The sequence below is a fragment of the Pleuronectes platessa genome, chromosome 7 (assembly GCF_947347685.1).
Source record: "Pleuronectes platessa chromosome 7, fPlePla1.1, whole genome shotgun sequence".
In the NCBI taxonomy this organism is placed as follows: Eukaryota; Metazoa; Chordata; class Actinopteri; order Pleuronectiformes; family Pleuronectidae; genus Pleuronectes; species Pleuronectes platessa.
In genome coordinates, this window is record NC_070632.1 from 7,963,556 (window position 1) to 7,990,265 (window position 26,710).

Below are 26,710 nucleotides of genomic sequence, written 5' to 3' on the forward strand. Positions count from 1 at the left end.
TGTTCTGTGGAGTCTGTGGGAAGGCTGTGTTCTTTCTTTGGAATTAAGAGTACGTAGGCCGGAGCCTTGTGTTCCAAAAAAAATTCCTCAGCGTTCACACCTCCTTACCAGCATGGCCCTCGTTCATCAACGTCTGATCCCAGTCGCCATTTTGCTGACATAACTCCGATCAGATTGTGCGTTCACTGAGTCATCGGCACGTGGGCTGCAGCAGCGGATGTTTTTGTTTTCAGAAATGAGTGGAGTTTGTTCCTCAGAGGGAGATTGTCCTCGATAAAGAAAATCACTCTGTTGATGCAGCCGTCTTAACGACATACGTACCTGTGCAGAGGAACCAAGGGGCAGAGCGGTTTTCCTGAGTTGCTGTTTCAGATCACAGCTCTGCACTCGTCACCTGCCGGGAATTTATTAGACCCCCCACCCCCCCCCGCCACGGATGATGTCAGCATCTTTAAGGTGAACGATATCCTGCATATTTTAGTAACTGCAGTACACAAACACACACACAGTAACACACATGTATTTTGACTCACATTAACAGCATGTACACGCAAAAAACATCAACAGAGACGACTTGTGCTTTCACACAGGCTCTATCTCTCTCACTCTCTCTGTCACACACACACACACACACACACACACACACACATGCACACACTGTGACTCAGGTCAGCAGAATGTGTTTGCCGCCTGCTCAGTTCTCATCTGGCGGCTCCAGACATGAGATAACATGGATCCAATGATGACTGTCTGTCTGACCGGGGGAAAACGACCCCAAGGGCTGAGGCCCTCACGTGCACACACATGCACACACACACACACACAGACATTCACACAAACACAGATGTACACAAACAATCCCCAGCCATTTCCATGACATATTCCTTTTAATCCCAAACAATCACATGAGGTGGCTGCGTGCGGGTAATCCGTTGCATATGGTCGTGGGGAAATTTACCCATGCAACCCCTTCATTTACTTTACTGTTTATTTATGATTAATCAGGGCACTACATCCTGTCACTCGCCTATAAAACAATACATATATCTGTAGGGTAATGGTACAGCACAGTGTTGTGTCATGTTAAATGTCTGCCTCAGTGGATTTACACACACAAAGAGGGAGGATTTTAAATTGGTAAAGGCAAATGAAAGTGGGTCCCATGACTAGCACAGCAATCTTGGACTACGTGGAGGATGTGCGATACCGAGGAAGAGCCCCATGTACATGACTCTTAACAAGAACCTTAAATCTGGAATCAAAGCAGGCGATGACTTGCTTGTCGAGACATTTTTGGAATGCCGTGCTGTCAAATGACAGAACAGAGCCATGGCTAAGATCTCAGAAATTGATCAGATTTCACCTCAGCCGGATCATAGCACCTCAGCCGACACATGAACACGCACACACAAACACACACACACACACTTACAGAGAGTAATTTATTGCATTGCAAGCTAGAGCTACAGTTACATATTGCAGAGCTACACACAAGCACCTGTGTTCCTGAATCACACACATACCGTGTAAAAACCTACGTATGCGAGTGTCCCATTACCGATATATCCATGTTATTTTACCCCTTTGCAGTTTTTCCTCCGTGGCCAAATGCAACACAGTTTGGAAACTCCACATGGATCCCTTCCCATCATTGCCATAGTTGCCATTTTCATAGCATTAGATTTTTCCAGAGTGGAGAACTTCTGTTTGTTTTTACTGCTACTGTCACACACTCAGCTGCCTTGCAACCTGGTTCAAGCTGCCCAACCTGACAGAGCCCCTTTGTATCTTGAAACTGGCACACAAACTACACACACATGAACACACACACACACACACACCTTTGCCAGGATGTATGGAAATGTACATTCGCATGCATTAATGACAGATAACAAAGGCGCCCCCTCAAGCACACGCTAAGTCACACACACCCCTGACAGTGAGAAGGTGAGCTTGTTCCTTTACATCAGAGTTTCCCTCCAGTTCGCCTAGTTGGGAAATAATAAGTCGCCTTTAACCGGCACAAAAGGAAACAGAGGGAGAGGAGAGAAAGAGAAGGATGGAGTGAGGGAGAGGGAGACGGAGAGAGAGAGCAGCCACCGTGTCCATTCGCACAAAGAGTGTGTGTGAGTGCCAGCGTTGCAGATGGAGCAAGTGAGTACGCAATAACAACGCTGATGACTGATATTTCTTTAACACTGGAGCCTATTCCTCCGCATGGAAAAGAGCAGCAGCCGAAGAAGAGGAGGAGGAGGAGGAGGGGGGGGGGTGCGAGGAAGAATAAAGAAAAGAAAAAAGCTATGTATTCACCTGATGCCAGACCACAACATTATGACCCAATCCTTGTTATGTTTACTGGTGGGGAACACTCGGTGGTGCAGGAAGCAGCTATAACATTGTTTTTCCCTCCTGTTAAAAAGCCTGTGTTCTAGTAAAACTTTGGGGGGGCCCGAACCCACAGCTCCCCTCAATCCGCTTCCAGGGGGAAAGCTGAGTCACCTGAGCCCGCCTCTGCCCTCCAGCTCTCTCCATCCATCCTGCCATCTTTCTTTTTCCCCCTGTCCTTTTCTCTCTGCGTTTGGAAGAAGCCCCGGAAAGCAGATCTGAGCCAGAATATGAAATAAAGAAAGACTTTTTTATTGCGGATATATTCTCACTGACATGGATCTATAATGTAACACACACGAGAATCTGCTTTGACACACCGAGGCGTGTCAAAGCAGATTCTTGTGTGTGTTACATTATACCAGAGGTGTGCGCAGCAGGTACACACAAGCAAGGGCCTATTGTAAGTTCACCTCCATTGTGTTATTGTGTCATGTCCGTTGTGTTGTCATGTAAGACGGTTTTAAGACCCGGAGACGGACTGACTGACTGGGTGAGAAGGGTCAGAGAAATATAATGGATAAAATGGATTTCTCTCTCATTGAGTAATTTGGTCTCGGGCTGCCTTCTAAAGATGTCGTCAACACAACGGAGGGATCTCTAACATAAACAGATATTGTGTTACACGAACAACAACCAAGAACAGAAGGGGAAAGCAGGAGAGAGAGAGAGAGAGAGAGAGAGAGAGAGAGAGAGAAAACTAAAAAAAACAAGGCCACCATCATAACAAGGCCAAGGCGAGATGGATCTGTTGTTGTCTGGAAGAGGACATGAGAGAGCAAACTTTTTCATTACAAGTAGATTGGACCGTGCACTGTTGTTGTGTGGTCTCTGTGTAAACTCCCTCGATATTTTGTTTTGAGATTTGCGTGGACTCCTTCCCCTTTTTTGTTTGTCTTCGGGAGACCCAGGAATCTCTCTGCGAAGGGGGCCAGTGCCGATTTGTGTACAACAGAGCGAGGCGCGCGGGGGGGGGGGGGGGTCGAGGGGAGAGGGGCGACGGCAGGACATCGCTCAGGCCTGCGTGCGCACACTTCCTCACCTGGTGCGACCTTCGCATCGGCTGCACGGCTTTGTCTGGATGTCAGACTTTTGAGCTTCGGCACTTAAGGCAGCTCCTCTCGATTCAGGAGCACAGGCGAGGAGTCGGACTGGAACCGCTACGTGCAACATTAACCGGGCATTGTTGCACGTAGCAACAATGCCCCCCCCCCCCCACTCCACACACCTCCCGCCCCGCCAACCTCCTCAATCCCTGCCTCCCTCCCCTCCCGGACGGCCTCTGACTCGGGTCCAGCTCTACAGGGCTGTGGGCTGGTGCTGTTATTGTTGTTTTTCGTGCTGAGAACATGAGCCCAGGCCAAAATTTACTCCTGTTACAATAACAAGACCTGGAGGGCCCCTGCTCTGCTCTATATGAGACTTTATTGGTACATGAGAGCACCAACAACGGTGTCTGTGGACGATCAACAACCAATTTGCCGAGGTCTGGGGAGGGAGATCAGCGAGACACTGTTCTTTTTTTTTTGGTCCTTCATCAGGCGCTGGGCCTCTGTCACTGTGAGACAACCATCTCTGCTCCCTTCCTTGTGTGTGTCATCGAGGCGATATGGAGATACTAGAGTCCAACACGTGGACAAGGACAGTACGCCTTTCATCATGTAGCACATTAGGAAGTAGATATGGACTAGCACACACACACACACACACACACACACACGCACACACAAACTGGCATCTCTACAGTTGGATGCATATCACGATATTTGGATCATTACATTTGAAATTGTAAACACCAATAGTTAATGGGCTACAAAAATTGGGCTCTAAATAAAAAGGAAAACATTTTCAGATACTTAGTCTCACTCAAGTCGTAGCGCTGACATCATGTGCATGTGGAGGAGAATGGGAGATCAACCATTAAGTCTTTATTTCAGTTTTTACTACTTGCTATGTTATGTCAATGTTAACATAGATGGACCTTTTTATTTCATCTTTACCTTATATAGTATTGTTAATAAGCATGTTATTAAAATGACAGTAGCCTTCATCCTTTGGTTTCTTGTTTCCTTGTTTCTTTTTACGATATAAATGATGTCAGCAATTGAGCTAAATTGAACGCTATGTTTATAAAAACAGAAACATGAAAAATAAAATTCATATTAGAGAACAGATTTTAAATAACATAAAAACATGTTAAAATGAAATTTAAAAGGACAGGAAATAAAAAAGAAAGAGTAATAAAATGTAATAAATTCGACATTGCACCTCCCTGGGCTCTTAACAATACACATGCTGAATGTGAAGCTGATAAGAGGAATGAGACTTTTTGGCAGGACACAACCTGACCTGGTTGTTCCTCTGGTCTATTGTCATTAGAAGCGTCACAGTTCAAGTCCCGTCTAAAATGCTTTGGTCGTCATTCACGCAGCTTCACTTCTGAGGGCTGCTCAGGTGTCGAGAGGCTTGTGAGGACAGTCACAGCCTAATGAGCATCTGATTGACGGCCTAGTACTAGAACATGTTTTTATGTGGATATATAACTGTTAGGACAACCACAGAAAGTGCAAGCTGTCGCTAACACGGTTGACAAAGGGGTTACTGATGAAGAGTGCAGGGATTAGGCCGGCGGAGGAACCCCTCAGACCCCTCAATGCCCCCGAATACTGGGGAAAGCCCACTCATTCCATCAGACCTATTTACACAACTCCTTGGAGAAAATTGGCCCATGGCAGTCAGCTTTTCCATGTGCGCCACACAGTAGAGACGCTGTTACGATAATTGTCCTCTTACACGAGCAGAGTGCATATACGGTACAGTATTTACAGTAAGAAAATAAAGACAGGAGGGACGGAGAGAGGAGAGCAGGAGCGAGAGAAAGAGAAAAGTGCTGATCAGTGAAGAGAGAGTGGGGTTCCACGGATATCCCCCCCCAACACAAACACATCCAGTGTTGATTTTTGTCATTTTCTTGGCTCTGTGAAGTACAGTAGTTGGCAGAACAGTAAGCTCTCTATGGTTTGTATGACGGGATGTCATGGTCTCGGAGGTGGCATCCCGCTGCCTCAGCGAATGCCCCCTTCCCTCCTTCTGTGGTGTCCCTTACCTCCCTTCTACCTACACTCTCTCTTCCATGCTTTTTAGCCTCTTTCACTCATCTGCCTTTTCTTCTCCTTCCTCTCTCCTCTGCAGAACCATCGACCTGGGCCCAGTGGTGCTGCCGGCTGCACCTATCGCCCAGCTGGCATCCATTGCTCGCAATTAGTTCCAAGGCATGTGTCTGACAGCATGCGTACTCGTGTGTGTGCAAACTCGTGGGTGCATTTCTGCAGGCTTGCACGTGTGTGCCAGGGTGAAAATGTGTGCACACATCTGAGAATAAACACATTTTCCTCTCTGCACTTTATGATCAGCAGAAAATCAGTAAGCTGGTTTGTGGGGGGGGGGGGGGGGGACACGGGTCTGACCAGTACCGATTATTAAGAACAATCCATCAATATGCGGCGCAAGTCCTGGAGCGGGCTCGGTAGAACAACATGGCAGCAAAAAAAAAAGTGAAAGCAGAAAAAAAAATGTGGTTCTTACGAGGAGGGAGAGAAAAATCTGTCTTTACAATCCCCCTGTTTCGGCTTGCCAACTTTCTGCTGGCTGTTGGTAGTGCGGAAATGAGAGCGTGCTAGATTCTCCCCTCCCGAGAATAACACAAACCCCTCAAAGCTCAAATCAAACACACAATCCACGTCACAGGAAACCATTTTGAAGCGTAAAACCTCCCAATGGGAGCTCCATTTGAATGCTGCGGGTATGCGCTGCCTTGCTCGCCCCCTGTGCCTCCCCCTCCCTCCCCTCCCACTCTCTCAAGGCTTCAACCACAACCTAACCCGAACCACACCACCTCTCAGACGACAAGACTCCCTTTCTCTCTCTCTCTCTCTCTCTCTCTCTCTCTCTCTCTCTCTCTCTCTCCATCCCCCCTTTATTCCTTTCCTTTTTTCATTGTTCGTCTTTGCCTCTCTCTACTGCATATTCATCAGCTTTAATTTCATCAGCAACAATTACAATAAAAAACACAGATAGATAGATAGATAGATAGATAGATGAATGGACTTTTGGAATATGTTTGTCCTGAGTGACACATGGTTTAATTAGGTTAAGGGTCATGTGCCTGCTCTCTCTGTTGAAGTACTCAAGTGACCTCTCCCGCCGCCAACAGCCTTCACCCCCCTCCGCCTCAAACCTCAACCACAACCTCTCGTACCCCCATCCTGCTCTCCTCGCTCCTCTGAACCTCCCTCCCTCTTCCCCTCGCCCTCCTCTCCGCCTGGCAAATGAAACGCAGGGGTCAGGAGGGCATATGGGAGGCAATCACAGTAGTTTGTTTTGGCTCTCTTACCCCCACGCCAAGTCCTTGGCTGTGCAGGAGCAATGCCGCCACCTTGCCTGCCTGCTCCCTGGGAAACAAACACATCCTTAATCACCCAGAGGCCCTGTATCCGCCAAGGCCACACTAGTAGAGCCCCGTCTGACAAGCTCAGGCCAGAGAAGTTGCACTCCATCTGATGAACTCGGGTCACTCGAGTCAAGCTCTGACTACTGAACCCTGGCCACATTAGAGGCAGCCAGACAGTCAAATCCAGGTCGCCTTAGCTGAGTACCCTTTGTTGAAACAGTGCCAGCGAGGACAAACTCCTCAAGCTCTGTGTGTCGACTCCGCTCAGGCCGACCTAATCAAGCCCGGATGGTCCGACCTGGGCCAGGGACGTCAAACCCCGCTGACTGAATCCAGGCCACAAAAGTCCAGCCGCGCCGCTTGAAAGCGGGCCAGAAAAGTCTGATCTATCTTTGGCTGGGTGAGCAGTTCTGTCATTATGTTGGCTAAGTGTTGGCTAACAGTGGGATTGTCTGACGTAAGCGCAGCGCAGCTGAGGGCTGGCACCGAAACAAGATGGAGACAGGCGAGAAGATGCTTGAAATGGGAGCCAGTGGCCGACAGCCATTCAGACCAGAGATGAGTTAAACAAATAGTGTTGTGCCATCCATCCCTCCTAATCCCCCCGAAACCAAGACCTATAGCTTCTAAATCTCACTATTTTTCTCTCTGTCCATCTGTCTCTCAACAGTTCACCTTCTCAAATATTTTCCCTAACCACTCTCGCTAACCACGCAACCCTTTACCGCACTCTCACCCTTCAGCCAGTCACGTACACACGGCCCCGGTGATCAGGGTCAACAAATCGAAACACATTCAAGTCTGAGAATGTGTTTGTGCGACTGTGTTTGTGTGTAAACAATAGTGGTACTAAAAATCCTAGCCAGCATTTTTTGCAGCTCCCCCACCAGTGTCTGTTTGACAATGAGAGCTAAGGCGGCCCTTCAGATCTGTGTAATACTGTACACCACAGCATTCTCAGACCTGAAAGAATCCCCTCTCTGGAGCATCTTATTAGCATGTACTGTGCTACACACACATACAGGCACTCTGCACTATGCTCCGTCTCCATCAGGATGCTAGACAATTAACCTCAAGGCTCTGCTCACTGGGTGACACAAAGAGATTAGTGACCCTGGTTTGATTGTGCGTGATGAGGAGAGACTTGTGTTAAAGTACATGAGATCTCATCGCTCGGAGGAAATGAATTCACCCAATCTCCGAGGCTCATTGTTCGCAGGGTCCCTCCTCTGTTCTCCCCTGAACCGTGGTTCGAGTCCGGGTGACCTGAGGGTAGTGGCGGAGCAGCGATAGACCCACTGATCCCCGACCAGCCCACCATGCAGCCGGGCGGCAGCTGGAGTACTGAGCAGGTACGTGAAGCGCTGAGACCAGCCAGGACTTCCAGGAAGTTCAGCATCAGGGATCAGTCTGTGTTATTGACTTGGCAAAAGCCTCCAGCCAGTACAATTCCATCAGAGAGGGATTCACTCACTGCACAAGTCCACATAAGTGTGTGTGTGTGTGGACTCAGCGCTCTGTGGTCCAGATGGGTGGCCGGGCCCCAGTTGATTTCTGTTATGTTAACTGAATCCATTTGAACATTCAATCCGTGTCTGTCTCTCCCTGAAACACACGTATCCCTCATGCGTCAAACTGGCTCTCGTTGGCCACTGTACTCTTCTTCTGTATGTATCACTGTTATAAAGTTGTTCAAAATGCAAATGTGTGTGCCGAGCAGCTGGCAGGGACCACCCAGCTGGCAGAGGAGCATTGTGTTGATAGAAGATAAGCTGAAGAGGAGTGTGAGGAGAAATGCTTCCCCTCTTTCAGACAGACCGCTTCGCATAAGCTTCACAAACACAATGCCACAAAAACACAATGCCCCGATCGCTCCCCCCCCCCCCCCACCCCACCCACCCTTGCTCACCGCAAATAAATCTTTCTGCGCAAACACAGATCAAAGATGCTGACATTCCGGTTTAGTGATGAGGGCTGGCATGTGCCATCTCCTTCTGACAGGACTTCTAATTGATCCTAATTGATGTTGTGACAGCCGGAGAGGGGAAGGATCTCCGGAGGAGCACAAAGTTGGAAAACAGGGTTCAGTTTTTATTATGCACCAGAACTGTTGAAACAACCAGAATTAGACGTGGCTGGTTTTGCTGATTGATCCTTTGTGTTCCCCTGAAAGGCAGTGGATGTCCACGATGAAGCAATAAGATGCATCCCACAAGCCAGACCAGGACATGATATTAACAATCTGTACAAACAGTGGGGGGAGAACGACTCAGATCTTTAACTCATGTAGAAATACCACAATAAAAAAGGGGCGGCAGCGAAATGTAAAGCTCATTACTTACATACTTCTGGGAAGAGTCAGTAAAAAAATTTTTTATGGTTGGGATTTTCTATATATATATATATATACCTTAATCTGCTAAACTAATAGTAACAAGCTGTCAAATAAATCCTGAGGTGATCTGAGGACTTGTCCCAACGCTGTGTGTGGGTGTATGTGTTTGTGTGTTTGTGTCTTACCATATGGAGTTAGGACATAGCTGCTTTTATTGTTAGGGTTAGAATAAGGTTAGGGTTTGTTCAAAACAACTCATCACAGCATGGACGGACTTTTCTCAAACTTGGTGGGAGTATTATTTGGGAAGGTATCTCAAGATTATAGATTTTTGGTGATGGTCAACAAGAGTATAGTCAGAATAACACATTTTCCAAGATATTTCTAAAAATGATGAGGCTGCTGAGACAATCTGAAGTTTTGGATCAGATTCCATCATATGACGTCATGATGTCATGAGACGTCACAATTAAGTCAGGAAATGACGTCATGCATAGGTCTTTTGTTCATTTCCCAGGAGCCTTTGCATCCAATAGGACACAGACAAGACTCCAAGCTTCTCTCAGTCATCTTGACGTCACTATGAAGTCAGGAAATGACATCATGCAGGAGAGCGATCCATTACCTTTTGCATCCAATGAGATTAGAGACTTGATTTGCAGTTTATTAAGTTCAACCAATCATATCGTCATATGGTAGAAAGGACCCAAAGATGGTTTCATTACTAACAGGCATTATAAACAGTTGAGTATAAAAATGTATAGCCAAGCCTGACGAGGTTATATAAAGGGCATGTGCAGGGTTTACATCTCCCCTGCATTTGATTTAGTTCACACGAAGCAGAAAATTGCACAGAATCTAGAGTGTGTGTTTTTTCTACTAATGAATGTTTTGCTATACTGTTCACTAACAAAAGGAGATCATCTGTCATTTCCTGTAATATTAGAAATACATGTTTAATGCAATCTACACAACAACAAACAGCAGGTTCCCGTGTTTCCTCCAATGTCCTCCCTCAGTTGTTGCTCCTGGCCACAAGCCAACAAGTGTATAGATGTGAGTACAGTACGACCATGTATATACAGTGAGAGGCCACATCAGGGTGCATTTTATGTGTGCGAGTGGAACACAGGCATCATGTGTGCATGTGTGTGTGTCTCTCTCGCTCGCTGTGTAGTAAATTCTTGGAAAAACGGTTGTCAACTTTTTTTTTTATGTGAGGGTGCATACGGTACATGGACTCACACTGAAGCAGACACACACACGCACATTTATACACACACTTATGGGGTGACAGAGTGCACTGGCTGAGCTCAGATGAACCAATGGCAACCTGGGGAAGGAGGAATGTGTATGGCGGGAGTCCAAGAGAGGCCGTCAGAATCCTCAGCAGGCAACCCCGGTTGTCTTAGTGAACACAAGTGTGAGTGGGTGGGAGTCGGCGCGTCTGCACAAGAGGCTGGTAGGGGTGGTAATTGTGTAACGATATGAGTTTGCAGACAGTTGGCGATTAATTGTGTGAATGTAAAGGATTGTGCGGGACAAATCCGTCAGTTTAAACCCCTCCGATTTAAAGGAGTTCATTGTATCTGAAGCCCTCTTTGCTTCCTTGCAGACAGTCATGCACCGGACGGGCCCAGCAACCACATAATGACGAGAGAAGGTGCAACATTACTGCTGCGGCTGCTGCTGCTGGATGCTGGCTCTAAACTCCTTGACATCTAAAGGATGCGGTGAAGCATCTGCAGGCAAAGAGCTCCCTTGCAAGTGGGCAGCTAATACCGCCAGCAAAGGAGGAGATGTGTCCCCTCGGGAGGCCGCAGAGAGTCAGGGAGGATGCTCACTACACCGCCACTCATCCCACTGATCCCAAAAATACAGCATGATGTCATGCGGATTCCAAACGTGGACTGCAGCGGCAGGAACAGGGTCATGTGTGCACTTGACTAATGCACAACCGAACGAGAAGAAAGAAGGGGAGGGAGGGAGAGAAGAGGAAGGAGGGAAAAAGGGAGAAGAGTGAAGGGCTGTTTAAAATATTCAACCCCCCTTCCATTAACTTACCGTGTAGGGTTGGGAACACGACCTGCACTGTACATCTCATGAGGGGGGGGGGGGGGGGGGGGGGGGATGGTGCACTGTGGGAGTAGACCTCTTTCATCCAGTAGCCCCTTAAATCCAGCTCAGCATTTTCTCAGTGATGTCATCTCTTTCTCACTCTCACTTCACCCTCACCTCCATCTGCTCTCTCACTCCGTCCCTCCTGAGCTTTCTGCGTCTCGCACGCACAGGCTCGCATCCCCATCCCTGTGCACTTACACAACGTGTGGTGCAGTACAATATACAATGCATCTCGTTCAACACGCACACGCACGCGCACGCACACACGCACACACACACTGATGCCTATAAATCTGAAGCTTCCTGCCCTCTTTCCAAGCTTAAACTGGAATAGGGTGCGTGGGGCTCGTGCGCTGGTTGCAGACACATCACCTCTCAATTCCTTCACACTCCTGCATCATCATCTGAGAGGCCGGGAGAACAAGAGTTTTATCAAACGGGGAAATGGCTGCCAGCTGCATGGACAGGGCCGGACAGGGAGGGGGGGAGGGGGGGCATTGTGCTCACAGCTTTTTATTGGGTATGAAGAGAAGGGAGAGACATGGGGAGAACATGGAAGAGAGGAGTGTATGAAGAAGGAAAAGCTATTTAGCAGTCATTATTTTTTTTAGAGCAGTAAAGTTGCTGCAATATATTACTCGCTGACGTTTTTATTTTTAAACACACTCCAATAGGGAAACATTTAAAAACACTGACATGTCTGCACTTGGCTTTGGGACTTGAGGGGTGAGCGCTCTGCAGGAGACGGCGAGCCGGCCGGCCTCTGCCAGCAAAGACCGGTCTGATCTGCTCTTGCAGGAACACCTGCCTACATAAAGTCAGGCACCTCCTTTTCATCCTCATTTACCACCGACATTATTCCACGATGACTGGATAGTTTAATATTACAATTTAATTACCAACACACATGGATTTCTGATTGAAATCAGGTGGATTAAAGGCGTCTGGTTAGACATTTTCTGCGTTCAGCCTGGAGGACAGTCACGTGCATTGTAGATTTGGGGGGAGAAAATCAAATGTGTTTGTTAAAATATTTGTCCTTTTTATTGCCAGGATCATGTCTGCAGAGCTTTAACAGATCAAGTTAAAGTGCTGCAGCGTGAGGAAACACCTGATGATCCTCAAGTTTGTGTCTTACTTCTTGTTATGCAGGCCGGGGGGGGGCCTTTCCCTCGGATCACATGAATGAAAGACCCCCAAACACACCCAACGACCCCACACTGTAATTAAGGAGCCAACTGCTAATATATGCAGTGGTTCTTTGGGTCGCCGGGCAGCTCCTGCAGCAAAGGAGGGGAGGATAATGAAAAAGATAACATTGCCCAGGATAGGTGGTCCTGCCTGTCCCCTTGACTCTAGCTGTGTCCCGATTCAAGAGACGCTTCCTTCCTAGGGCCCCCTAGTCCACGAAGGCCAAACCAAAATAAGATGTCTGGTGGTCAAGCAACAGTGGACAAAATAAGAACGTTTCAATGGTGGACTTTTTTGACATGTGTACCTGCTGTACGTTTGAGCTGAAGCAAGATACTTAAGCGTTGGGCATCTCGTCCCTTGACAAAAATCACTGAAGAGCAATGAGACCCCAGGATAGGCTGGCTCGAGTAGGACCCACCCGTTGGAGCCTTTGTTTCTCTGCAATTTAAGGACGCATTTGTCGGTCGCATTTGGAAGAGCCTTAGAAAATCATGCTGCTGTGACACAATTGGTCTTCGAATGCAGCCTCCGAAGGATGTGGTCCTTATAAATTGAGAAACAGCTTCTTTCTATACTTCCTGGTGATGTCTCACAGCAGTCACCGGGACATCATCATCATCATGGCTTAGGCTGCTGATCAACGGAAATACAAGAATTTTGATGGCTGGTAAAAGCTATTTCTCAACCCTTAAACTGTTCACGCCTCTCGAACCTGGAGGAATGTGATTAGGAACTGCTCACGGCACGTGGAGTTCCTCTCGCCTCATGAGGTCTTAAGGTAGTTGTTGCATTTTGAGGTCAACCCGTTCCTCTCTGGCAGAGAGAAACGATAATGTGTTCTGTTCACGTCCAAACACTACGTGATTTTGGCAGCTCCTCCGCAGATGTTACCACTTAAAAATCAAAGTCTGTGCTTCTTCGGCTCGTGTAACATTTTTATTGATTGGAATTATAACCCAAATTATATTGTCAGTACAAGTATTAACGGGGGGGGGGGGGGATCGAATCAAAAATCTTTATTTAATTTTTCAGTAAATTATTTTTTGAAGAACATATTAGTTCAGTCACTCAGAAAGCAGTCAGTTAATGAAGGATCCTGTTACGGTGGGCTTTTATTGTGTAAATCCTTCTGGTTTTTTTTGTTTCAATTACCCAGTTGTTGCTGTTAATGTGTTGTTTATTAAGAGCTGAAATGACTCCGACATTTATCCGTGTGAGCAAGCGATGATCTCATTACCCAAATGTGTCTGTGTCTCGTCTGTGAACCATAAAATGTCATCTATCCGATTCCACGTCGCAGAACCCAAAATGTGCAAAACACTCCATGATCCCCACTGTCAACAGGCCTTAAACAGAGTAATAAGCATCTCAATGCCTATTAAATGACACTGGGATCAGCTGCAGCGGATTTTGTACAAGTGCGTGCGACTGACTCGAGAGGGAACAGGGTATCCCCATGACAGGGAACAGAAGGAGAACAGGGACAGATTATTGCTTGGCAAACACCAGAACTTGATTTCCCAACTTCCATGTGGGGTCTGCTCAACAGGAATCTGGTCTCCTTCACTGCTGGTTAAGCAGCTGCTTCTCCAGAGGACCCGACTGGGCAGCATCGAGCCGCCGAGCAGAGAAAAATAAGAAAGTGAGAACAAGTCAGACAGAGGAGGAATGGAGCGGCTGAGTAACAGGAGGCTTGTTTTTCTCCAAATCAGATTGCTTTAGAGCAACGCAGGGGGCGAATGGTTCCAGGCAGCAGACAAGGAGCCAACAGGTTCAATATTGACATTCTCCTTAGTGATAGCTGAGTTGGCTGGGGGAGGTCAGGGACTGGACCTTTGGAGCAGCCAGCCAGCATTAGCGGTCACGGCTGGGGGACGCTTACAGTAACCTTGGCCTCTCAGTATAATGGAGGGTCTGAGCGAGCCCAGGAGAGGTCCGTCCCCTTTATGGGCCTCATTACCGTAAGAGGGCTCAGTCCTCCAGTGGCCCGATTCAAACACAGATCATTACTTCGTCAAAACAGCTACCAGACCACATTGGCAGACGCGCAGGCCAGCTTGTGCGGCAAACACAGCCTCCGAGTGCCAGTTGTTGAGCGCAGCAGCCGTGGGAGATGAGGCGAGGAGAACACAAGAGGACGTAAGCAGAGCACTTTTGGACATGTGACCGTTTATTAGTTCTTATTCCAACAGCACTTACAATTAGACAGATTCACTGGCAAGAGCCACATCCGAGGCCAAAACAACCGCACACGCACAAACACATGGACAATCTTTTTCTCGGAGTCATGGCAAGAGGGGCTACTGCAAAATAATAAAACACTCCAGCAAATTCCAGGTCGTCACTTTGCTGAAACAACATCTCAATTGTTGTTCACCTTAAGCAGCCAATTAAATAAAAGGCAAACTCATAAAAGAGAGAGGAACGGATGTGGGTTCGTCCAGGTGAGCGGGTCCAACTGGCTGAGAGTCAGGGCTGTGAGGGACCCCCCCCCCCCGTATGACTCCCCAGGGTGGCAGAGGACGAGGAGACGTGCAGACAGAGGCACGAGAGAGGGGGAGGAGGCGAGTCATGGAAGGTGGAGGTGCTGACGTACTGGTGCCAAAGATGAGGAGTAAAAACGAGAAGGAGGTGGAACATGAGGAGTAGGGGCAGCAAAACGAGGAGGTCATCTGAGGTGATTCTGTACGGTGGGCTGGTTTCATGAAAGATGGAGCAGGGCCACTCTCCTCCTCCTCCACTCTCCTCCTCCACTCTCCTCCTGCTCCACTCTCCTCCTGCTCCACTCTCCTCCTGCTCCACTCTCCTCCTGCTCCACTCTCCTCCTGCTCCACTCTCCTCCTCCTCCTGTGATTCTGTTCTGGCTCTCGTTACTGGACTGGAGCCTCACAAACTCGCTCTGCCTCACACACACACACAGACACACACACACGTCTCCGGTCTCCCACACACATGCTCATTCTTCTTTACTACATACTTGTGAGTGTTTCGTACATAAATAGAAGTGACATCACAACAGTCGCGCTGTAAATCAATACATGTTGCTCCCAGTGAAAACACCCACGCTGCACAACACGCTCAAGAGTTCCCGGTCGGGAGGGTTCTCTCAGAGTCCGAACCATTCAGTGACCCCTCCTCTCCTGGGGTCCAGTCTCTGCCTCTGCTTCTCGTCCTCCATAAACTTCTCCTGCATCTCCTCCACGGAGCCCTCCTTCGGCGTCTGCTCCTTTTCCGGGAAGATGTCAGGGAAGGTGAACGTCTGGCCCTGTGCCTGGGATGCAGAGGCAAAAAAAAAAAAAAAGAGAGCAAAATGAGCCAAGAAACCATCATGTTCTTATCTGATCACAGGATGAATTACGTGTTTATCATCTACTTAAAATCTTTTCACAAACCAATTTTTGGCTAACGAAAAATGTGTCAAGCTGCATTTTCCTTAAACCATTTCCCGTTCTTTACAGAGATGAGAAGCGAGATACTGATTTGGAATTCAGGACACTGTTTCTCCCTCTTCTCCTTCCTCCTCCTCCTCTTCCAGTTGCACAAACGCTCGCTTTTCTCTCTGGCATTCAATTTCTCCAACTCTCCCACATTTTAATCTCTCATCTCTCTCTCCATTTCTCTGGTCTTGATTTATTCAGAGGGAAAGGATGGTATCCATTATTTATTCCATACCAACCCATCTCTGGCCATGGCTAATGCATCGCCGGCCCAAGTGTAGTCTGTGTCAGGCTGCCGTAGAGTACAGTACAGTGCACGCACATGCATGCATGCTTGCACGCCCACACAAAAAAAGAGCAGGTCAGTGGGTGCAGGCGTGCGCTCGGATCTATAGCCGATCCCTCCCGGTCTCTGCCATGGACACCTGGCAACAGAGATCCGCTGTTACCAGTCTCATCCTCGAATGACTCTTCCTCGCATCGGGCCTGATGATAACTTGCGATGATGAAACTGCACTTACGCGTGTCGGTTTCATCCCAGTGTGTTTGGATTCGGAGCAAACTGTTAATCCCCCCAAATGTTCCCAAAGTGATTCATGGTCACTAACGCCGCCGTCTACACCAAACAACGGCTTCCTCGCGAGAAATAGTCCAACGCCATTCGGTGACTCATAAAAGTCTCAATTATTTTATATGGAGACCTACGCCTGTAAATAAAAAAAGGAATTGCTTCCACGAACACAATTGTCAATCAGCTACTCTGTTGAAATACTTTGTTTGGGGTCAGTGCGTAGGCGTCCAGGAATGGTCTGGCTGTGATGTGAAAGTTACTTTGTCTGTCTACAGCCCCCAAAATACAGAGAGAAACATGCATATAATTACCACATAGCAAGGTTTGATTCCCCAAAGAGGGCAGACAGCATGAAGCTCACTCAGCCAAAGATGCAGATGCAGTTGGCCTCGTCTACTCTACTTGACTGGGACGACCTACAGCAGGAGTCTCTGGTGTTATTCTCTTGTGTTTATATATTTGTGCATGTATAAATATGAGAGCTCAGGTGCATGAGTTTTAAACAATTTTTTGCTAAGCCCATAAAAAAACATCAGTTTCAAACAAGACAAGATAAGTGACGGCTGGATAATCAGTGGACGTAAAAAACAGAGCGTGGCTAAACGCTGGTTTATGTCTCCATGAATCTAAAGTCTGCAGCATTTACTGATTTGAGAGGACTAACGGTTAACTGTTGGTTTAAATGGAGTTGCTGTCTAGACTGATTATTGATGCTCCTGCTGCTAGGAAGGGAAGAGCTGTAAATCTTAATGCATAAACAGTTGACGGGAGCAGAACTAGGACTAATACATATCCTGAATTTTTGCTGTAAAAATCACTTAATGTTGAAACATTTTATTTTGTAATAAGGCCATTTCATAATGCATCCTAATGATGTCATTTGTATCATATGATGAATTATTAGTTAATAAAATTGAGCTGTAGGTTGTTTCTCTGATCTCAGTTGTTTCTAAGATCAGACCATCAACCTGCCAGGGACTGCAGATGAAAACTAACCTGCATGGCTAAATCTGGCACGTTTACATGTTAGAGTTTAGTACGCATGTTAATTTATGTATTCATTTTCTAATGAGCATAATAACCTTTAACTTTTCCCTCTTGCTCTATTAATTGCATATATATGTATGAAAATGTTGTTTTTTCAAACCATACTTTTGCTGATCATAAATTTGACCCATTAGCTCTGAAGGTTAATCACCTGGGGATACCCTACCAAGTAATGTTCACACCAAATCTGGTAAGAATCCATCCATGCGTTGATTTATTATGCACATACTCAACAATACCCTGCTTCCCGCCTGGCTGACACACAGTAGAAGAAACAACAACAACTCCCCCAAAAAACACAGGGAGCAATGGGAATCATGTATTTTCTGTTCATCTGTTGAAGAAACCAGTCCAACTTCCAACATTTCTTAGTGACTGAATAATCCTAGTTTGGAGTTTTCTGTGGAAAACCAGACACCCTGATGGAAGAAGCAGATCAGAGATCATTGCATCAAGTTTCGAAAAATAACATGGTCTTTATGCGTGAGAACTGAAATCGAGTCCGACATGTTCCATCTGACAACACTGGCATGAAGAAGCATCAACCGATGTTCAAGGCCCAAAACACTACTATTATGGAAACGACTATTTTTGTACGATTCTTTACAGACTTGAATTCATGTTACTCTCTGAAACCTGACCATTGAGTGTAAACTCTCTGATACCTGCTTTGAAGAGCAGCAGGAGCCAAAACATTCACAACCTTCAATCAAAAGAAAAGCTTCTCTGTTCTTGTGTTTTGCAGCAACTCCCATAATGAAAGCTGCAGGTCATTTTCCGGGGCACAATGATGCAGAAACACTGACTAGAGTGCAGAGCCAGTCAGGAGGAGGCTTAGTCAGTGAGAGGCAGAGAGCTGCCAAACACCAAAGAAGCACCTGGAAACCGATGGCGCTGCCAAGGCCCTCAGTGTCTCTCTGCACTCCCACACACTGTCATCGAGGAACGCACAATCCAGAACACAAACAATGGACCGCGCCAAGGAAAGTTTGCTGCAGGAGTAAGAGGAGGACAGAGGAGAGAAGGAGGCAGCATGGAGAAAGACCAGGGGAGATGCGGTGAGGAAATGACCGGGCGAGTAGGAAGACCTAAGAAAGGCGTCCAGCGCGACACTGAAAACACCAGACCTGGAAATAGGAGGAACAATGAAGCCGTAGACCAAAGAAAACTTCACCCAACTTGAACCAAATGTCATTGCACGACTATTCCCAGTTTTACGGCGCAACACTGAACCTTGTGTACACACATGGCGAAGATTAATATTGGCCTCAGGGAGCACGATTCACATAAAAAAACAAAGCCCTCAGATAAAGTCAATAAAGAGCTGAGTTTCATTGAACAAGTCGTATTATTGGTGTGTGTGTGTGTGCTTGCCTCTCTCTACTTGTGTACTTGTGTGTGAGAGAGGGAGTCAATAATTTGAGGAGAATATCTGAAGTTCAGTGCATGACTGAAAGCAGCTTTAATGACTAATGGAAAGACAGAGGAGTGTCCCAAAAGGACAAAGGTGGAGAAAGACAGTCAGACTTTATGTGCCTCTGAGGGTTTTCCTTCCGTTGCCTCTTATTCTTCCTGGACAACAAACTCAGAGGGTGGATACTTTCCCTCAATCTGCCATCATCCTCACTATGCTCCCAACTGAATCACGCTGCCATCCAGGAATATTGGGAGAAGATCCCATGCTGCTAGCGTTGTAAACATACTCGTCTTACGCACATGAACAACCCATTACACCCACAGTTTCCCTCTCAATGGGAAAAGAGGGAGAAAAAACGGGGGGGGGGGGGTTAACAAGGGAAGACAAATGTTGTCATTGACTCCAACCCAACCCCATCTCACTTTTCCCCCCCATCTGTATTTATGTGTACGTTTCCTTTTCAGACCCTAATTCACTGTCTTGTTCTGTTCCAGGAAGTGAGCATTTAGTGTGTCGGTCTGTCCTATGTCACACGTGGGGTATCACAAGTGAGACTTTTAACCAACTCACTGGGGACCGCTGTCGAATTAGGAGCAACCCGGTGTCCACTTATTGTTTTCACAGCAGTTACGTTCGGCAGAAACTAGTTTGTGTCTTTATTGATGTATAGGGCTCACACGTAAGCTGGTGTCGGCTCCAGGCTGCAAATGAACTTCAATGACACATCTCCAGATCAAACCCGGAGTTTTGCACATGTGTGTTCATGTGGATACAAGAGAGTCACACACACAAACCAAAAGTGATCCTGTTTGCGCCCCCAGAGGGGAAAAAAAAAGGGGGGGGGGGGGGGGGGGGGGGGGAGAGTGAAAAAAGAAGTCGAGAGATGGAAAGAGACACACAAAGGACAACTGTATTCTGTGTGTGTGTTTCTTTCTAATAATTTCCCCTTAAGGAAAGAAAGAAAAAAAAAAGGAAGAATGTTGAAAGAATGGACAAATGTGTGTTCGGCAACCTTGGAATGCGTGTGAAATCAATACGTGGGAAATGTTAACATGGGGGGACTCTTATATTATTCATAAGGTTAGATTTTAGTGTGAAATACGAAAAGCCTTAGTTATTCTGGCTTGATGAGTTCAAATGTCTTTGATGAAAACAGGAAGGTGCTTTTCCAACCTGGAGCTGAACAGAACATTATGGCACAGTCACCAGCCGGGGACACAAAAGGCTGATTCAACCTGCTGCTCTGAGAGTTAAAACACACGGGACGCGACCGGACCGGAGTGGAGCGCGACCAGACACTGCTGTGCGACAGATGAAATACGCATCAGCGTTTAAATAACTCGGCACAGTAAGCGAGGAGTAGAAAACTATGCCACAAATTTTCAAAACAAAAACAAAAACACAAAACAAAAGGAGGCTTTCAAAGATGATTACTCAACCCCGGTGAGGTAAATTTGACTTCATTTTTCAATATCCTCAATCCACAGAATAGCCTTCCTGGTATCGGATTTTACGTCCTCTGGAATAGGACAAATTTGGAGGAACATTTTATAACTTTGAAGACCGTTCAACAGCTGTAAAAGTACTCTGGGTCAAACGGCGACTTCCATTCAGATAATCTAGACAATTTAAAAATGGAATCCATCAGAAATTACATTCTAACTGCTCTTTACGACTTGAGATCAGTCCCTCTTCTGTGCTCCCTGACAACCTTGAGCACCTAGAGTTATTGTGGCGCTAAATAAGATGTGACTAAGGGGCGGGGAGGGGCGGGGGGGCGAGTACACTGACTTATTGAATGACCACACTTGACTGAATCAAAGAACAGAGGAGCTCTCAATGTGGTAATGAAGCCTGAAAAGGCTTAAAGTGGTCTGAAAATGTGAAACTGAGCCATTCACATGGGCCTTAAGACAAACTACTGCCCCGTCCCCCCCTTAGTTTTGTGATGATGGGCGATCTACAGAAATCTGAAGATAGGGCCACTCGCAGAGCAGCTAATAAAAATCAACCCGCAGTTGGAGGTTGTCATTAGCGTATAGTCGAATCTGGACCGCACACTGAAACGACAAGGTGTTGACGATGCGGGGAGAAATCTCATGAGGCTGTGGTGGCAGTGCGGTGGGCTGGTGGGCTGGTGGGGTTAGCCCGTAGCAAAGCACCAAGACATCTTGAGTCCTGCTGGTGGCCGTGTGTGTGTCTGTGTGTGCGCGAGCATGTGTGTGTGGTAGAGAGAGAGAGAGAGGGAGCAAGACAGAGGTGTTCACATTGCGGTGAAATCCACTTTGACCACACGGTGGGAGAGCTCGTCAGACTACTGAGGCAGAGACCACAGTGGGGAGGGTTACCAGGATTAGAGCTGAGGGCAACCCCCTGCTGAGTGTGTGTGTGTGTGTGTGTGTGTGTGTGTGTGTGTGTGTGTGTATAAACCCTATTTATCCAGGGAAACATTGACTGAGCATGCATCATGCTCTTTTTCAGCAATTCATGCAGTTGTACACATCAACACCCATAACAGCTGTGAGTGGGTGATTTCTGTTGGCCAGTAGCCAGCTCCATCCGACAGCCGGAGAGGGTTATATGCCTTGCTCAAGGGCAAATGAACTACAGAGAAGAGCAATTACTACAGTCCACACAGGCTCTCGCAGCCTGACTGCGGGATTTGAAAGGATGTCTGTTTTCTTTGGTCGCAACCACAGATTAAATTTTTGTTGCATTTTTCTTTCCGGTTCATTTAAGTTCACACTGCCCAATTACAAGTGAACCGGGGCTTGTAAAGGAAAGTCAGATGGACTCACAAGTAGCTTGTTTATTGGACAGAGTTTTGGCAACCTGTCATCCTGTAAGATTACAGATTTTGGCAGCCGTGAAGCGAGAGGAATAAATACAAATCTGATCCCGGTTTCTTTAGGTTGAACCTATCATTGTGGACTTTTGGCCTTGTACCAATTAAATCAAATGAACGATAGCAATATCTTCTCTAATAAGTTGCGAATGAGTTGTCTCGGTTTCCCTCGATTATATAGTATCCAATTACTATTTTAAAACAAGGTAACTGTAAAAATGTACACTTGAAAATACACCAGGGTGCTAAAAACTAGATAAAATGACAGAAACCATCTTTGAGAAAAATCGATTAGATGTGGATATTTTAGTTTGGCTCATGTCCCAGCCACTACCATGGAGCAGGCAGTGTTTATATCCTATCCCCAGCGGGCAATCGAGAAGCTTTGGCTTCACTTTGGGGCAGCTGTCATGTCGTCCATCTTTACATACAGTCTATTCTCAGCTTTCTTCGCGTTGTATTGACCAGAAACATAACTTGGAACAAAGAGGATGTTTTTAAGATCGCAGCCTGTTGAGGAACATTTGTTTGATATTTGACAGCAGCATGTTTAGTGTCAGCTGCTCTCTGACTCGGTCCAATACAATATTCTTGACTCTACTTCAGTATAGTGTTGTTGGGTTCCACAAATTCACTTAAAATGTTAAAAAAACTTGAATCTGATCCCTGAGGCTTTGTCCTGCCCCTGTAGAACTGGTATGATCGTTCAAAGTTGGTATTAATCAGCTTTTTCTGGATACTTTTAGTAAAGATCTAGTTTTCATGCTGTTCCAAGCATTTTGAATATAGGGGGGGGGGGGGGGGGGGAATTAATCAGTTATGAGAAAATACAAAATAATTTTAATCTCAGTCAGCCTTTAAGTTGTGAAATTACAGTTTGAACGTAATATTGAGGTAGAAATCAGTACTCAAGCACTCAAATCAGCAAATGCCCTAAAATCAATACAAAGATTCTTTCCAACACATTCCCGTAACATCATGTTTTACTTTTGGGTATGACACTGTGACTTGACTGATGACCTCTACTCTGTCTTGATATTGTATTATGTAGAAGTGCTTTTTTATCTGAAATCACAGAGAAAAAAGATAGTCGAAGAAAACTGGGAGAGGCAGGAAAGACGATGGAAGAGGCCAGGAGAGGAGAAGAGATGTAGCCTGATGATTGTAAACAGCTCTTGCTGCCAGGCCCCTGGGTGGGCCACACATTCACTCTCACTTTATCTCATTGACACACACACATACACACAAACACGCACACACAGACACACACAAACTAATCTGCCCTGTTGTGCCTCCATCCAGAACTTCTGGTAAAGACTATTCCAGGAACATAAGAGTGAGAGACAGAGATGGAGATAGAGTGAAGAGAATGTGGGCAGAAGGATTTAAGAAAATCTCCACTGAAGGTTTAATAAAACTGGCCTGTCTCCTCTCAGGACAGACAGGGAGGTGAGCATGATTCAGTTGGAAGATATAACACAAACACAAGGAGGCTAATTCAGAATATTTATAATCTTTCTTGGACTATCTTTAGTCAGGTGAAGAAGTCCAACTTTTGAGTTGACATGAGAGAAAAACATCGGCATGAGAGAAAGAGAACAGTGAAATCATCTCTCTCTGTGTAAAAGACAGATAAGTGGCAGCGAGAGTAGACCACTAACCAATAGCATCCTGCTGTGGGAGCGTTCAGGGTCATGACCCCGACCCTCCCTCCAATTACAAGGACATCTCTTCCACAGCCCAACAACAGCTAAATAACTCGGTCAGCTTTGGCTTGCAGCAGTGTGTGTTTGTGTGCTTCTCCAGGTCATTCACATGAATTACCATCGCAACGTTTGTAAACACTGTTGCTTAAATATATATTCTGTGTGCAAATGGTTAAAAACTCATTTGGCTGCCTCTATGTTTCTTTTGTCTACACTTGAATTATGTTTTATGAGTAAACTGACTGTTTACATTGGCAGGAGCAGCTCTGACATAAGCAGACAATCGACAATCACTGCAACCAATCTGCACTGGATCACATGCATGCTTTGTTTTCCTGGGAGTCCTCTGAGCTTAAGCTGGTAATTTAACAGGTTTAACAAAGGACTTGTGACCAATAACAAAGCTACTACATAAAAATGAATGCAAAGACACTGAATGGCCTTTGCACAAAGAAATTCAAAACAAAAATATATAATTAAAACGGATGTTATCATGGTTATCATAAAAATCATAAGACTATCACTTGAAATAGCGTAGGAGAATTATAATCTCTCTTTTTCATTTTACTGTGTAATTGCAATATAAAGTGATGACATTTAAACGGGCACAACCCTAAAAGAATGATGCTGCATGAACCACTTTTAGCTAAGTAGTGATGTGTGGTTATAGTTTTACATACGATTATCTTAATCAGAGGCACACAGTGAGCAATATTTAAAAATAGATATGTAGTGCGTTGGATTTGTATTTAGTAGCTTATCCAAATAACACATGAACATTAGTTTTGATATTGGCAGCATGAAGAAATGCTTCAATTAAATGAAAGTAAATTCAAATTTCAACAGCAATGATAGCGACTTTAACGATGCAATCATGCTTTATTTATGCAATTATTAAGTAAGGTACTTGAAGAAACAGATAACTATAGACTCATGTCTAATTGTGGGGCACCAAGTCATCCTCAGCCCGAGTGCGTACATGCTTTGTGGGACAAAGAGCAGGAGTCAGGCAGGTGGGCGGGCGGTGACTCTGCTGTTCTGAAAATACTTCAAGATCTATCGCCGGAAACCTCCAATGATACATGCACCCATATTTCTGCCCAGAGACAAACAGTGTGAGTGTGAGTGTGTGTGTGTGTGTGTGTGTGTGTGTGTGTGTATACATGATAGGTTTCATGTCTGGGCATGCCTTCTCCCAGCCTGCTACTGGAGACATTGGACCCTGGTAACAGAGCTCTCAGGAAAAGATCATCACCTAAATACACACCAGGCCCAAGACATTTACATTCATCTGGTTACAGCGACAACCGTAACATCAACAGCAGAGGATGAAGAAATGACATCTGTCCGTATGATTGATAACGAACAACAAACACTGACTCCTACACTGTCATTGATAGAAGGGCGCTAAACCTCTGCACCTTAAAGCCAAATCACATCTAACCTTGCCTGTGTCAACCATCCACCCTGATCTCACACACACACACACACACACAAACACACAGCTGTTCACTATCATTATCCCCTCGATCTATGTCATTCACACCCCCAACCCCCATGATGCACCCCATTTCTCTCTCACCAACGCATGTAAACAACCCTCACGTACCCTCCCCCCCAATTTCAAGCATCCCCTCCACCTACCCCGCCCCCTCCCAGCCCAACCCCACTATCTAGGCTACCAAACACATACACAGTTTAGACCCTTGCACAAACACACACACACAGACAGACAGAGACACTCACCCCTACATGCAACATAAACATCCAGGCAATGCCCCTGCCCCCTCCCCAACTCAGAGGAATGCGGGGACCAGCTGGTGGAGAAAATAAAAAACGAAGAAGCATACCAAAACAGGAAATGCATCAGCAGGGGCCTATCAGAGGGCTTTATCAGGCCAGTGGCAGCCCCGTTGAGAACCTGGGTGGCGCCGCATGCTGATTGGCTGATCAAAGTGGCAGCTGTGTCATTACGGGTCAGGAGGTCAGGGGTAATCAAGAGAGGTTACGAGCATGCGCGCTCGTGCACGTGTGTGTGCGCCCTTTCTGTGTGTACGTGCGTGCGTGTGTGTGTGTGAGTTGCCATGGCTATCTAAATAGGGGGAACCTGGAGGAAATGTGGGAGGAAGTGTGGGTGAGGAGAGAAATGCTGCAGAGAGATAAAGTAAGGATCAGTCAGAAGTGACAAAAGGAAACAGAGAAAGAGATATAGACAGAACAGGGGACTTGAACCTCCAGGTCTGTGGTGATTTATTGTTGTGTCATGCTGGATGTAGTTCTGCTGAGACGTTCTTCCCATTGGTCTCCCGATTTGTTTTTCTAGATAAACATCAGCAATATGAAATGACAGCACAGTCATGTCATTCAAGTCTGTTTCACCTGAACCGAAATGAGCGGCAAGAGTCGTACATGTGAGAAAGAAGGAACTCAACTGAAGCCATTGAAATAAAGGTTTGCGTGTGAGATTCAAAACCGGATGGTTGAGACCATCCTCTGTTCTCTATAATTCATGTTCTCTCTCTCCACTGAGCTCTTATATCACACACACACACACACACACACACACACACACACACACACACACACACACACACACACACACACACACACACACACACACACACACACACACACACACACACACACACACACACACACACACACACACACACACTTTTACTTATGAGTGAATTTTCCAAATCAGGAGACACATAGGGATATGGGGGCTTTTCAGCGTAGGGCTTGATTGCCTGGAAAAGGTTCTCCTTTTATTAGGCTCACTACCAGCCTGCGTGCACGTGTGTGCACACATATGAATGGATACACACTAACTACTGCATCAGCCCATTCCTTCCTTGTGAAGATTTATACACGGTTAACGCTGACATAAGTTTAAGTACCGCTGCATGACTCTGGATATGAGGTGAATCTGATTATCTCAGACCTCTTTTGATCTTGCCCTGAACAAAGTGAATTACTCAATAACGATCTTGTTGAATATATTTCTGCAGTTGGAGATTTTCTCATACTTTTTCTGGAAAAGTTTTCTTGGCCCCGGTCCTTTGTGGTGATGTGTAAGCTTATTGTATAAATTTATGTTCTGCAAACTGAAGGACACTGAACTTCTCTTGTATTGTTTTTCCCTGAAAGCTTGTGGTAGGAGGTCATGATATATTCCATTGAACACAGAAGTTAAGAGCAG

General features: G+C 46.1%; 1 protein-coding gene across 1 annotated transcript in view; it reads right to left on the reverse strand.

Moving 5' to 3' along the window:
* Nucleotides 1-14,634: 14,634 nt before the first annotated feature.
* The window catches only part of mrpl23 (mitochondrial ribosomal protein L23), a 33,247-nt gene continuing 21,171 nt past the window's right edge, over nt 14,635-26,710 (reverse strand). Inside the window, exon 5 of the mRNA XM_053427419.1 lies at nt 14,635-15,756. Within this exon, the coding sequence (XP_053283394.1) occupies nt 15,592-15,756 (165 nt within the window). The 3' untranslated portion in view covers nt 14,635-15,591. The remainder of the gene's footprint in view (nt 15,757-26,710) is intronic.